The 15,084-nt window shown below is 35.2% G+C and overlaps 3 protein-coding genes and 1 non-coding gene across 6 annotated transcripts; 2 read left to right on the forward strand and 2 right to left on the reverse strand.

Moving 5' to 3' along the window:
• Positions 1–4,809: 4,809 nt before the first annotated feature.
• Positions 4,810–6,943, reverse strand: LOC127246703 (F-box protein At5g03100-like). Its single transcript, XM_051268221.1, has 3 exons — positions 5,899–6,943; positions 5,449–5,634; positions 4,810–5,320 (listed from the first exon to the last, which is right to left on the reverse strand). Exons 1-3 carry the CDS (start codon positions 6,823–6,825, stop codon positions 4,913–4,915), a joined length of 1,521 nt encoding a protein of 506 aa, XP_051124178.1. The 5' UTR covers positions 6,826–6,943; the 3' UTR covers positions 4,810–4,912.
• A 1,313-nt stretch (positions 6,944–8,256) lies between these two features.
• On the forward strand, positions 8,257–8,329 carry TRNAA-AGC (transfer RNA alanine (anticodon AGC)). The gene has a single exon. It is a non-coding gene; the product is annotated as a tRNA-Ala (tRNA).
• Positions 8,330–8,445: 116 nt separating this feature from the next.
• LOC127246832 (F-box protein At5g03100-like) lies at positions 8,446–11,805 on the forward strand. Of its 3 annotated transcripts, XM_051268424.1 has the most exons (4): positions 8,446–9,682; positions 10,622–10,804; positions 11,038–11,225; positions 11,673–11,805. In XM_051268424.1, exons 1-4 carry the CDS (start codon positions 8,777–8,779, stop codon positions 11,674–11,676), a joined length of 1,281 nt encoding a protein of 426 aa, XP_051124381.1. In that variant the 5' UTR covers positions 8,446–8,776; the 3' UTR covers positions 11,677–11,805. The 3 variants fall into 3 exon arrangements, with proteins under 3 accessions (XP_051124381.1, XP_051124379.1, XP_051124380.1); XM_051268422.1 differs by lacking the exon at positions 11,673–11,805 and having other exon boundaries at positions 8,447–9,682; positions 11,038–11,553; XM_051268423.1 differs by lacking the exon at positions 11,673–11,805 and having other exon boundaries at positions 8,448–9,682; positions 10,631–10,804; positions 11,038–11,548.
• A 793-nt stretch (positions 11,806–12,598) lies between these two features.
• LOC127246532 (primary amine oxidase-like) lies at positions 12,599–14,804 on the reverse strand. Its single transcript, XM_051267971.1, has 3 exons — positions 14,014–14,804; positions 13,429–13,924; positions 12,599–13,351 (listed from the first exon to the last, which is right to left on the reverse strand). Exons 1-3 carry the CDS (start codon positions 14,802–14,804, stop codon positions 12,599–12,601), a joined length of 2,040 nt encoding a protein of 679 aa, XP_051123928.1.
• Between the last annotated feature and the right edge of the window lie 280 nt (positions 14,805–15,084).

The raw sequence follows: 15,084 nt of genomic DNA on the forward strand, positions 1-15,084 counted from the left end.
TTAGATTGTGTTAAGTTTTGATTTGAAATTTGAAATAGCTATTTAAGTTTTGATTTAAAACGTAAAATTTTTTAAAATATTTTTATTGAAAATATTAGGATATTAAAATTATATATATATTTTATATGTAATAAATCGGTACTATTAATATTTTATTTTTCTTCTAAAGATTAGGGTTTCCTCTCTCTATATATATTAATCTTTTATTTTTTCAAATTTGTTTTTTTTTAATGATAGTTATTACTAGCTAGCTTTTCCGGGGATGGGTGTTTGCCATAATATAAGCCGTAAGGTATGAATAGAAGCTTTCAACATTGATATTCCGCGAGTCGAATGAATGAGAATACAAGAAACTGGTATGCCAGATTTTGATGTTCTTCGGGTATTGGAATTGTGCAATTTGTGTGTTGAGGTATTCAGCTCCATTGACATCCCAAGCCCTTCGAATGAAAGTTTTATCATTGTCTTATTCATGGTAATACAATGTCATAATTGCGATGAGAAGATAAATGGATAGGTGAAAGACGAATTGTTAATAGAGAGAGAAAGAATTCTATTAAATAAAAAAGGGCGAGTGAATGCTGAAAGGGAGGGAAATACAAACGTCCCACTAGTAAGCAGGTGGTTCATACACCACATTTATGAATAATGTCTGTAAATGTGGAGAGTTTTCAAGCAAATGTATAATACCGGGCAATTCATATTTGAATGGGTTAAAGTGCGAAAGACATTCTATTTTGAAAATCAATGTCTTCACACTAGGTGTGCGTTGAAAAAGATACATTATTCCGAGGTATATGCTCAAATAACCATGTATACGAATAGTTAAATGCGTCAATCTAAGAAATGGACCGCAAGGTTTGTTCCACATTTTCGTGACATACAAAACCTGTAAAAAGTAAATTGATGAATGAAACGTAATAATAAAAAATAATAGCAACCGAAAAAAATGTGATCGATCTAGTGCATAATTCTAGCCAAATAGTTCACAAATTTGTACCAATGGTCATATGCCTTTTAATTGAACTTGAAAAAATCCAAACAAAATTTTTCTTGAATAAGAATTTAATACAAGAGTTAGCTTTACTAATAAAACGTGTGATTATCTGTGAGATTTTGATTTTGGGTCTTGATTTTAAATAGTAAAATTTTGAATTGAAATAGTTATTTGATAAGATATAAATATGTCTTGATGTAATGTTTTGAATATAAAATATTTTAGTGTATTATAATAAATAAAAAATTAAGTGTTTGATTTGATGTTTTTTAAAAAAGGAATTGATGAAATAGTGGAGTTCGCCATAATATAAGCCGCAAGGTGTGGGTCGAAGCGTTCAACATTCCGCGTGTTGAATGAATGAGACCACAAGAAACTGGTATGCCGGACTTTGACGTTCTTCAGGTGCTGAAATTGTGCAGTTCGTGTGTTTAGGTATTCAGCTCCATTGACATCCCAAACCCTTGGAATGAAATTTTCGCCATTCTTCTATCCATGGTAATAGGGTGTCAAAATTGCGATGAGAAGATAAATGGAGAGGCGAATTGTTAATAGAGTGATAAAAATCCTATTAAATGAAAAACGGCGAGTGAATGCTGAAATGGAGGGAAATACAAACCTCCCAATAGTGCAGGAGTGGTCCATCCACCACATTTATCAACAACATCTAAATTTGGAGAGTTTTCAAGCAGATGTATAACACCGGGTAGTTCATATTTGAAGAAAAACATCGAAAAGGTCATGTGCTTGCAATTCATGAACTATGGGCAAGGTTTGCCCAAAACATTCTTCAGAGACAAGGCCTGCAAGAAAAAAAAAAAACAACTTGTTTTTTGAGATGGATGGAACAAGACAGTGAACAAAAACAATTTCTCATTGTCATCTCATATAATGCAGTTCCGAATTTTTTGATTCAGCATTTAATAAAACATTGTATACCCCAGTAAAACAATTCAGACAGTTCAGCTTTCGAGAGGAGATAATGAGATAGATTTGTGAAACATATACATAGTATCAATCATTTATCATCTAGACTAGCATTTAATTGAACTCACGAAATTGAGATGCCAATGAGAAATTGTTTTTGTTAAAGGTTTTCAAGACATTCAAGCTAAAGGTTTTCTTGATTAATACAAGGAATTGAACAATCGAAGGAAATTAGAAGAATCACAAACAAGTAAAAATTCCAAGACTCTGCCATAATGTTAATGGCAGATAAGGGGGATCGCATACCAACATTATGAAGTTTGTTCAGATAGTGCATACCAGATACTTGAAGAAATATCCGACGAAGTAGAACCATCTCTTTAGACGGGAGCCGATTGAATGAATCATCAAGTTAGATTTCTTAAACATTCAGCACCACATGATTGCAAAGTTGAGCTTCTTGAACACGACTTGGACTCAACTATAGCTAACATACCAGGTTGACTCGCTTTCCCCTATTCTACATAAACGTAAGAACTTTCGAAGAAAACAATAAAACGATATGGAGATGAAGAGCAAATATATGTTTAGCAACTTCATGGTCATGGATGTTACCAATCATGCTATCTGCAACGTTTGATTAAATGAACTTGAAGATAAGAATCATTTACCACTCTAGCCACATTGCATATGTTAATAGAGATAGTGGTTTGGCTAGAAAACAAGTAAGTCGATTATCTTCTTAGTTCTTACCACCACAAGATCTATTGCTGTGATTACGCACATACATATCATTTTGGAAATTAAAAAGCATATATGAAAACACAGATAATCACAAAAGTGAACAAATACAATAGGGCAAAAACAACTAAGAAATCCAAAAACCTGTATATATATATATAATTAATTTCTATCGATTTCATAATATCATAATCATAATTAGATATAGAAGAAATATTATTATAACAATAAAATTTGATTCAACATAATATTATGATTATTATTATAATAGTGTTTTGAAAAAATAAAATAAAATTAAACATCTTTTTAATTTGATTTAACATATTATTATTATTATTAAACATATAAAAAGATTTAACACTGTTCAAAGTGTTATTGAGATATTTTAGATATTAAATTTTATATTTAATAAATTTATATTTAAATTTGATTTATCCGTGGATTAAATTGCTTTAAATTGTTTAGATTTAAGTTTATAAAATTTGTTTTATTAGGTATATATATATCCCTTATTTTAAGGATCATATAACTCAATTTTTGAGTTATTCCAAACTAATTTAATATAATATTAGAATCTATTTTTCTCTAGAGTAAACTTAGTCAATTTCGTGTTGGAGTTTTGCGATAGTCTTGCTTGTGATCAGTCTCTCATGTTTCTCAAGAGGTCCGATTGTATTGAGAATCTCCTCTGGATTTAGTGTTCCGTTTTTTTTACTATGTGAAGAGTCTCGTCGTTTCCGATTCGATTAAAAGTCTTGTTGTTTTCGACTTTAATTCAGTTAAAAATGTTATTTCAAGCTTTGATAAGGTAGAACTGCGGTGGCAACGACAAACAAACAACTCTTATTTTTGTTTTTGTCTTTTGTGTTTATGTTTAACTTCTCAAGTTGTTTACGCTATACTATTTAAGTTTGAGGAAACATTAAAATATTTTAAATATTCAATTTTAAATTTGATATATAGATTTAAGTTAGGTCTTATTCATATATTAAGTTGTTTTGATTTGTTTAGTTTGTTTAGATTTAAGTTTATGGAATTTGTTATATAGTCTTTGTGTTGAATGTAAAATTAATTTTTAATATAAAATAAAAATAAAAAAAATAATTATTTAATTTGATATTAAAAAAAAATTGAATAATTAAAAAATTATGATAAATTCACAATTCAAAATTTGATTGGTTAAGACCATCCGGAATGGAAATACCCGCTTTTGGGAAATCTCCACTACTTTTTCGGAGATATTCTCTTCTATTTTATATTCACAACAAAATATTCATCCTAATTTTTTAATAAATTTTTATTTTCATATTATATATATATTATTTTTTAATTATAATTTTAATTTGTAGTATTAATTATTTATTTAATTGCTTTAAAATTTATAATTATTTTTTATTTAATAAATTAAATTAAATTTACTAATATTGATTTGTTCAATAGAATTATATAATATTTGTATTTATATATTTTAAATTTTAAATTGATAAAATATATTCAATATTGGTATCATTTCGTAGAATACAAAATATTATGAATTATAAAAATACTACAAAATTTAAATATAACAATAAATTGAATATAAATTACAAATACAAAACATATATAATATATACCCATGGCAATGGAATCACATCTTCACCATTCTATTTTATGATGTGGCGCATCTCCCGGGTGCCCTAAGCGATCCTGTTCTTAAAAAATACTACGAGTATGTTTGTTTGGAGGATTGAATTTTAAATTTACTATTCATCTCATTTTTTTTCCACGAAAACATCAAATCAAATATCTTTTTATTTTTTATATTATACAAAAAAAATCAATTTTACATTCAAAATCAGATCTTACAACTATTCAAATTCAAAATTTTTACTATTCAAATCCCAATTCAAAATCCAAACCTCCAAACAAACAAACACACCCTATTACAAAGTTGTTGACTTAAACTAGTTCATTGCAATATAGACTATAGAAATCCACAAAATAACAAAGATCTGTTTTATGAAAAAATTCAACTGCGTTAATATAAGCATATTTGGGAATGAGTACTATGATTAGCACTTTTATTCTAATTAAGTAATCAAACACAAAATACATTATACCAAACTAATAATAATAATAATAATAAAACTGTAAATTCTGGCAACATCGCATTAAAAATCAATTGGAGTCATTTAAATTTTAAAGCACTTGATATGAACAATGCTTGCATAAGATATCAATTTATACATGAAGTTGAGGCTGAGGATATCATACAGAGACCCTTTTGCAGCATCTAATCTCAAATTTAGAGAGGTCAATGGTTACTAGCCATCTACCATCTGCCAATTGATTTTGACACTGAAGTGTAAATTCATCATAGATTTTGGAGATAAAACCAAAAAAACAGCGTAGGGAGGACCAACGGTGTATATTGTCAAACCCTGAGAAGGCGATCACCAGCGTTTCCAGAGAAGGCGAGTTCGCCATAATATAAGCCGCCAGGTGCGAGTCGAAGCGTTCAACATCGTCATTCCACCCGTAGAATGAACGACAATCCGGAAAAAAGGTATACCGGATTTTGACGCACTTCAAGTGTTGGAATTGTGCAGTTTGTGAGTTCAGGTATTCAGCTCCATTGACGTCCCAGGCGTTTCGAATGAAATTTTCAGCAATATTCTGTCCTCCGTGATAATACAATGTCAGAATTGTGATGAGAAAATAAATTGAGAGGCAAATTGTTATTAGAGATAAAAAAATCCTATTATATAAACAAACGGTAGGTGAATGCGAAGGGAAATACAAACCTTCCAATTGCACAAAACTATTCCATGCTCCACAAGTATCGACAGCGTCTCTAAATTTGGAGAGCTTTCAAGCAGATGTACAATGCCGGGCAGTTCATATTCGAAAAAAAATGTTGTAAAGATCATATGCTTGCAATTTATGAATGATGGACAAGATTTGCCTAAAACTTTCTTAAGAGACAAGGCCTGCAAGAAAAACAATAACTTTTTAATTTCCCATTGTCATTCTAACATGACTCTTATAATATAGTTACCGATTTCTTAATTCAAGATTTAATGAAAACATCTAATATGCCATTGTCATCGCAACTTCATGGATGTTACCCAATCATGCTATATCTGAAACTTTTTATTATTAAGTGAAGTCAATTATCCTATAGTAAGATTCTTACCACAAGATGGCATGTATGAAAACACAAAACAAATAATCACAATAAATGAAAATCTCACCTGAACATGGAATACACCTAAAGTAAGTTCCTCAACATTGACAGCACTTTTCAAAATATTTGTGCCCCGACTTATTATCAACTCCGCCTCATCCTCCTCATCATACTCACCATCGACATAAGCCACTGCAAATATCAAATCAATATTGGCCTTGAGCAGCGACGATCCATTGATCAGCTGAAGATAATCTTTATCCAAGACTCCATTAATCTCCAAGGATTCAAGCCGAGGAACAATATAAACATCGCTTAGATCCAAAGTTTTCAGAACAGGGCAGCCTCGGAGTATTTTATGCATGCCCTCTTCAGTAATACAAAGTTCCGAAAGGGACAGAATCTTGAGCGAATTCCAACTTACGGAGCGGTCCCAGATTGACAAACGGGTATATCCCCGAATGTACAACTCCTCGAGCGCTGAGTTACGGCAGAAACACGTGAGGCGATAGTACTTGGTCTCGCTCAATTCCATCGAAACAACTTTAACGTTACTCGAGTGAGCCCAGATAGTCCAGGAATCATCATAATCCACATCATATAGGGAAAGTTGACCGGTCTTAATGCTGAACGTGAATTTTCTAATATTAGGGCGACTGAGTTTGTACAAAGTATCAGTGATTTGATCCAAGCGATTTTGCAAACGGCGACATAAGGATCTAAATTGGCAATCCCCAGGGCCTTCGGCCCCCGAATAGGCGGGGATAGCTTCCGAGGGACATCTAACAAGGACTTCATCGACATCCTTCCAGAGATTTCTCCACCTTCTAGAGAGCACACCTGTTCGAACGGCGTCGTCCAGCGGCAAACGCTCGATGATCTGAAGCAGCAATTCTTCAGGCAAATCACTCAATCTATCTGGCCCTAGGTTATCGATTTTCCTCGTTTTCCCCTTCCTTTCGGGGGATGATTCGCTACTTCTATCGCCGTCCATTGCAATTGCAAAGCTGCGGAAAGGGAAAGTAAACTTGACAGCGGAGTTTGGGTAGAAGAGAGAAAATAGGTGGTAAACGAACAAATAAATACAAAAGGCAAAAACAAAGAAGTAAAGAATGAGAAATCAAAAAAGCCTGTATATATAATAATAATTAATTTCTGTCGATTTAGTAATATAATAATAAGATTTGGTGGATTTGATAATATTATAATCATAATTAGATATAAAGGAAATATTATCATAACAATAAAATTCTGCCGAATTTAACATAATAATATTATTATTATTACAATAGTGTTTGAGAAAATTTTCATACACAACCTTCAAAAAAATATATAAAATATATATATATGGTAAATTGATTTTTTTATGTCATAACTGACTCGTTTATCACTATAGTTTCATAATAGGAGGCTATCTCCTAAGTGAAAATTAATTTTATCCAATTATTGATATTTTATTAAAAATTAAAAAATATATATTATATATATATATTATTTAGACAAAATTATATTAATATTATTATTGATATTTATCTAAAAAATATTGGAAAATATTATTTTATCTAATTATTTATATTCTATTATAGGTTAAATAATAATAATAATAAAAAAGAGTAGAGTATATCATTTATATATATTTAAGGATCTTTTATTTTAAGAAGAAAATAAGTATTAGACAAAATTATTATTATTATCGGATAAAATTGTCAATAACTCTCTTGTTATTTCAAAATTCAGTGTAAATCATCTCTATAATTTATAAATTGTATAACGTCTTCGTATACTTTCAAATATGTTGCATAAAACTCTTTTTCATACTTTTTGGACGAAAAGAATATGATTTCTCGCCTATATTTTTTTGCATGATAGGGGTTTCAAATAACGTTTGTTAAAGTATAAAGAACGCCACACAATTTCTAAAGTACACAAAAATTTTATGCTAAAGTTTCAAAAATATATGAGAATTGTGAACAATTTTGCTTTATTATTATTACTATTGATATTTTTTTCATAAGAATACTAAAAAGAATATTTTTTTATTATTTATATTTTATTATAGATAAAAAACATTATATATATATATATATATTAAGGGCCTCTGATTTTTATTTCGCCCCGGACCTTCAAAAGTAAGGACTGCTCTGCTATCAACTAATATCAACTACATCTAAGTACGTATTTACTCAAATCAAACAATTCAATATTTAATTGTTTACATCTATTTATTAACCAAAATTAATGATGTATAAAATTATTTGGTGAATTTTGAAATATTTATCAAACAATAAATTAAATTTAAAACTCCAACTTAAACTTCAAACCATAAACAAAAATCCCTTAAGTAAACACACGAAATTATTTATTATGGACCAAATATGATACACACAAATTATATTATAATTAAAATCTACAATCTGAGCAACATGGGGATGTAGCTCAGATGGTAGAGCGCTCGCTTAGCATGCGAGAGGTACGGGGATCGATACCCCGCATCTCCATTTTCTTTCTTTCTTTTTAGTTTTTTAGTGGGCCACCTGTCGTAAATGTATTGGCCCGTCACTTGTTGCATTATCGATTTAATTCAACACATTAGTATATATATCGAAAGTGTTCACCGATGGCCTGCAAACGATGTAATCTTTCCGCTAACGTTTGCTCTCCTCATCGCAGCTCTCATGGCGTCATGGCTAGCCCTCGTTTTGGAATCTGTCTCGATTAATAATAGCACAAGGCTCGGGAGTACAGTCAAAGTTGTTGTGCCGGCAAAATTGAATATAGAAAATGTGGCGCCGAGACCTATCGAAACGTTGACTGACGGATTCGATGGATAGGCATTCAATGCAGCAAAATTTCGTTAGAGGGGAGCTATCCGAGCACGCTTATGGATAGGAAGAAGAAGAAGTAGCAGCAGCTCGGATTTTCAATTTGGTGCAGCTCCGGAAGCAATGGAAGATCGGCTGTCCGAGCTGCCGGAATCGCTGTTGCTCGAGATCCTTTCGCGATTGGAGATGGAGGACGCCGTCCGAACAGGTGCGATCTCGACTAAGTGGAGAAACTTGTGGAAGCTAGCTGATGGAATCGCTGTTCATTATCCTTTCCGCAAATTGTACGGTAGATATCTCAATTTCATGACCTGTGAAGTCGTGGTGCGAGAGTTCGTTTCAGTAGTTAGCCGCACCTTGTCACAATTTACTAGTCGTAATATCAAGAGATTCTCGTTGGTGGTGGATTACGTTATTGATATTGACTGCCAAATGTTCGACGAATTGCTGGAATGGGCATTTCTGAGAAACGTTGAGATTCTTCTGTTGACATTTCCAATGTCCGTTTATTCTGCTCCTGAGTGGTTCTGCCATAACTCATCGCTTAAGAAATTGGACATCGAAGGCCCGATTGATTTCAAACTTCTCGGCAGTATTGTGAATTGGTGTTCACTCAAGAGTTTATCGTTGTCATTGGTGGAAATTAGTGATGAGGACATAGCTAAAGTGTTGTCAGGTTGTCAGGTGTTGGAAAGTTTGGTTCTGAATCAAGTTTCAGGCATTAGTAAGTTGAATTTTGGGTCGTCAGCTGTGAGAAAGCTAAGAGTGGTGAATCACAGGAACTATGACAATGAATTTTTTGAAGTTATTGCTCCTTGGCTTGAGCAATTAGAGATTTCTGGACCATATCGTGGATCTGATATTCGGCTGAAAGATGTTTCTTCTTTGCTCAAAGCTGGTCTTACATTTGAATGTGTTGACCATTTCTATGGCCCGTTTGATGTTGATGTATTCATCCGTCGGGAAGCTCCAATACTGGAAAGCTTGTGTGCTGTTGAGGAGCTAGCATTTGGACGAGAGCTTATTCAGGTTAGATTGATGCTTTGTGGCTATGCTTCTGGAAAATTATGATTTAGGATCATATTCATATATGTGTGTTCGCGGGACCAGTGTTGATTAGGAGAGCTTACGACAGATAGCTTCGATCAATTTTACATAAGTATAATTTTAACTAGCTTTATGTGATAATCTTTCTTTGTTGATCCATTTTTCCGAAAGGGGCCCTCTGTCCTCCATTAACCTCAAACTGAAAATGTCCTTGTTCAATTATCCATGACTATCCATATTGCACATGTAGTTAATCAATAGTCACAAACTTGATTTTGCTCTTGAAGTTTACTTAAATGTGGGATTAGATTTTCTTACTTGGATTTTCATCTATGAGTTTCAATCCTTTAATGACATGCACATCAATTTGATGTACTGCTGTTTCACTTATTCTAAAGATTCAACTGCATTAAGTGATCCTTGGTGCATGTTTAATTGTGCCTTATTTGCTGTTACGTTTTCTTTTAGAAACTTTACCTACAAACTATTAGTAGGTAGAGTTACAATGAGTGTCAAAAGCTCAAATCTTGGTTGTGTGCTGTATCTCAAACTAAATTCTGTTCTTTTGTTTGTGCCAACAAACATATATGCATAAGCACATACCGATATTTATAATTGATTATCATTCGCATTTCCAACTATTGTAATAGTCTCCTTCCCCTTTATAGTGAATATGAATGCCTTAAGGAGTAGAATCGTTACAAAAGCTAACGACGAATATGTTAACTTACTTATGTGTCATATCTTGCATAATGGTTTTGTATGGTTACCAATAGAATTATAACAAGGGCATGTCTAATTATCCAAAAAGGGTTCTCCGAAAAAGATCATAAATTTAAACATGCTTTAAATTTTGAAATGATATTTGCATATAGGTATAGGTAGTCTCTGGTATAAAACTCACTAAATTCCAACTGCAAGTTGTTGCAGGTCATGTCCTTGTTGAAACTATTGGGCAGACAGTGTCCGTCATTCAAGTGCAAACACCTGACACTACATTCGCGTGCTTTTAAACACGAACTCCCCGGAATAACATACCTTTTACAGAGTTCACCTTTCTTGGAGACACTAGTCCTCGAGGTGGAAGCCCCGACAACATGGGAGGTAATGAGGTTAACATTAGTCCTATCTATTTATTTGATTTTTTTATTTTTTGATCGTCGTATCTGCAATTTTAAGCCTATCGAGTGCAGTACGTGTGTTTATTTCCCATGTGTTTACTTGCTATGATAAAATTGACTAATTAGTTTAAAATGCACGATAAAATTGTATAGTAGCCGAGCATAAATACATCTTGGATACACTATAAGGTCGTGTTGATTAATTGAAATGGACAGGACAACATTGCGAAGTACCTTATAGGTGTTTGTGAATTCGATGGAGCCATGTACTTGAGCAAGCAAAGCTTCGATTACGTGCAACTGAAAAATATAAAGATATCTCGAAACTTTTACTCGTGTTCTCACAGAGATGCTTGGTGCAATGCACCACAATTTGACTTTGTGCTCGCTACGCATATCACAAGGTACGCCCGTTTCATGGAAAAAGTTACTATAACTTCGCCTGCGATAGAAAAATTGAACTCTAATTGCTCGAGAAATTGTGTGTCTGAATATTTTCATCAGTTGTTTCGTGAATATTCACAATATTTTCATTGCAACGACTCCGCAGGAGTGTGGAAGTTGAGTGCAAAAAAATGGCCTTTTGAGATTGTGTGTAGCAAATAGAGTTTGTATTGTGTAACTTAGAATATTTTGCACTACATGGAAGAAAAACACGAAAGTCAGTCAGTTGCTTCGATATAAAGACAATAATGTTTGCAAAAGATATATATATTTTGGTTATTAGAAGCTGAACATTTAATTTACTATTGGATTATCGAAATGAATATAAAAAGTATGGTATGGTAGTTTTAAGTAACAAAATGAGTTTTAAGTAACATTTAATTTACTAGACGAACCATGTGTGACAGATGATCTCAAGTGTCGGAGGTTTGAATCCGTAACTTCACGGTCACACGTCCAACCTCCACACCATCGCGCATGGACAACAAAAATTCTTGCATTTACTATTAGTGTCTTGTTAGGGTGTGTTTGTTTGGGAGATTGGATTAGATTTCCATTATTCATCCCTTTTTTTTTTTTTTCCAAAAATATCAAATCAAACATTTATTTTTCGTTTTTTATATTATACTAAAAATTAATTTTACATTCAAAATATCACATCAATACTTATTTATATTACATCATACAATTATTCAAATTCAAAATTTTTACTGCTCAAATCCCAACGTAAAATCCAAACTCCCAAACAAACACACCCTAATGTTATATGTTATATGAACATCAATTACATTATTGAAAACCAAAATTCAAAATTAAAATCACACAAGTAAACACACTCATATATATTTTGCATCTAAGTGAATAAACAATATATATATATTTTTACTACCATTTAATAAACAATAATTATCTAAAAATATTTACTTCATAATGATATAAATAAACCATACGCACCTCCAAACATTACAAAACAGATCATATATATTAACACTTAATCCGATGCATTGTCCATTTGGTTGTTATGTTATTATATTTTACATTAAAGATATTTTATACTGTCAATTGTCTACTAATATTATTGTATTTATATTATAGAAAAGTAATAAATATATTTAATTTGTATTATATATTTATATTATAAAAAATTAAAATATATATTTTTGTATTTTTTAATTTATATTTATTTATTAATATAATAATTAATATTCAAATTAATAAAAAAAAACTGCAACGGAGGGAGTATGATACTTAACTATAAATTTATTAAATATTTGAACTTATTGGAACTATAAATTTATTAAAAATTAAAGCATTTAACAAAACTTACCGACTCTTAAATCTTAATACTCCCACTCAACGTACAATTCAGGCTCGCCGGCGCCGGCGGTCGGTACTTCAGCGTCGGATTATACTCGAAGAAATTCGTCGGCTTCAGCTCGAACCCCAAGCTCAACGTCGGCATCACCGGAAAATCCTCCGCGCACGGCACGTGATGCACCCCCATCGTGTACCACACCACTATGTCACGGTTCTCGATTTCCCGATCCTCCGCCGTCCACGCCGCCAGTCCGTCCTCGCCGTGGCTCCGGTCGGCGTACATCCCGCCGGCCCACTTCTCCGACCGGTTGTACGGCGTCACCCACACATTATACCTCGTAAACGATCCCCGTATCTGCGGGTAGTCGTCTTCCTCAAGGAGCACCCCCGCCGGCGGAAAACCGGGGAGAATTTTGTAAGCTACGGCGTTTCCGACCTTCGTCTTCATATTCGGATTAGTCACCAGCAACTCACCGGCGGCGCCGTGTCGGACCTTGGCTTCCGACTCGCGCCTCGCCGGATTCCCGACGACTGTCCAGTAGCTCTTCCGCGGCGACCGACCGTCGTTCACACGGCGCGTTCGGAGCTCGTTCCGGACGAAAGTGTTGGCCTCGCCATCGACGTCGACGTCGAGGCGGAAGGTAAGGAAGTGGTCGTGGTACGCGCCGAGGAGATTCTCTGACAGCAGCTTCCCGTACTGCTCGGTGTTGATTTGGCCGGCGTTGGTGTACGGACTGCCGCGGACGGCGAGCAGACCAGAGAGTCCAGCCTGGTTTCAATGGCGGAAATTGAAATATTAGGGTTTCGAATTTGGGGGAAAAATTTAAAGCTACAAATTGTGCTTACAGTGACTTTAATGCTTCCCGTCTGCTTAAATTCCCAATCGATAATGTAATCGTAGTTCGCCACCGCTGCCACCATTCTCAGAACTAAGGTCCGGTCCGGCCGGCTTTCCGTAACCAGATCTCCGACGGCCTGTTCGGAGTGGCGCCAGAGGATGTCGCCGGCGTGGCGCTCAAACAAGCAGAAGACGTTCGGAATTTTGGTCGGAGTCCCGTCGTGAAACGCGAAATAGCCGTCGAGGAAGACGGCGTTCTCCGGGCAGTCCCGGAGAGGTTGCAGCGGGACGGCAGACTGCCCGAACCCCCACTCGCCATTGTCGAGGAATGCCCGGTAGTACCACTCTTCTGTCAAGTCCATGTACGGCACAAAAAGCTCTGAAATAAGGCCACTGTACATCACGCGCCGCCGCGTGTCCTGCTCGTGGTCGTACACCGACGCCAGAGAGATCACCGGCCCGGCGCGCATGTCGAATCCGACATGGAATTCCCAGTTCGCCCAGCTGAAATTGAATCGGAGATTAAACAAAGAAGGTAGTGAATAGTGATTAATCAGTAATTGATTGATCATAGATTGATCGATTGATCTTACCTTACTAAGCTGCCATTAATGGCGAAACTCGGACCGTCGGGCTGGTAGGTCGCGATGCTCTTGAAACGGTTATCGAACGACGGATTCTGCCGCGACTCTCTGTAATCTTTCCCGTCGGCTTTCGGGACAGGGATGACCGCCCTGTCGCGGTAGCCGGAGATTCTCATCTCGTCGAGGTCGACGACAATGGTGATTCCCTCAATCGGCCGCATGTAGAAATTAACCGTCCCGTTCAGGTAAAAGCACATCAATTTTACCTCTCTCCGTCGAGTCTCCTCCCCGAACCACCCGACGGTGAAGCTTCCACAGATCACTTCATCAATCAACAGCCCTCTCTTCTCCATGGACGCAATAAATGGCGGATACGTCTTCGGAAGCTCTTCAGATGCAACCTGCTCTGCAAAGGTGAGAATCGGGAATCCATGGCCGGCGTATACGTTATCGGAGACGACGACGTTTCTGTCGAGGTCGAGGACGATGTCGTGTGATTTGGTACCGGTACGGACGACGGCGTAGGCGCGGCGGTGGGGGGTGGGCTTAGATTGGGGATCGGAGAGCCATCGGAGGACGGCGGATTTGTCGGGGTCGTCGAGGCCGACGTAGTGGAAGGCGGCGGCGGGGTAGAGGTTGCGAATTGTGGTTTGGATTTGTGTGTATTCTGCGGGAGTGAGGGAATCGAAGGGGTGAATGGATTGCGAAGAAATTAGGGTTTGCAGAAGAGTGAGGAAGAAGATGAAGAGGAAGAAGAAAGGTCTGGGAATGGAAATGTGAAAGTCATTTGGTTGCTTCATTGTTGGATTCGCTGAGAAATATGAAGAAGAAAGTTGTTGTGAGTGATACGTGCATGCAAATATATATATAGAGAGAGAGAGAGAGTGAGAGAGACTGTTTGTTTGCGTTTTTTAATAATTCACAACACAAGACAAAACCAAAAATACTAAATCCAACTCCCAATTTATATTAAATCCAATGTTTTGAGTTTAAATCCGGAGGCTTTCAGGTTTATTTATTATACATTATTTGACTAATGTAACTTATTTTGTCGAACTCAATTCGGAGGGTATCAGGGAG

Source organism: Andrographis paniculata, unplaced genomic scaffold (assembly GCF_009805555.1).
Source record: "Andrographis paniculata isolate CXL003 unplaced genomic scaffold, ASM980555v1 Contig30END, whole genome shotgun sequence".
NCBI classification, from domain to species: domain Eukaryota; kingdom Viridiplantae; phylum Streptophyta; class Magnoliopsida; order Lamiales; family Acanthaceae; genus Andrographis; species Andrographis paniculata.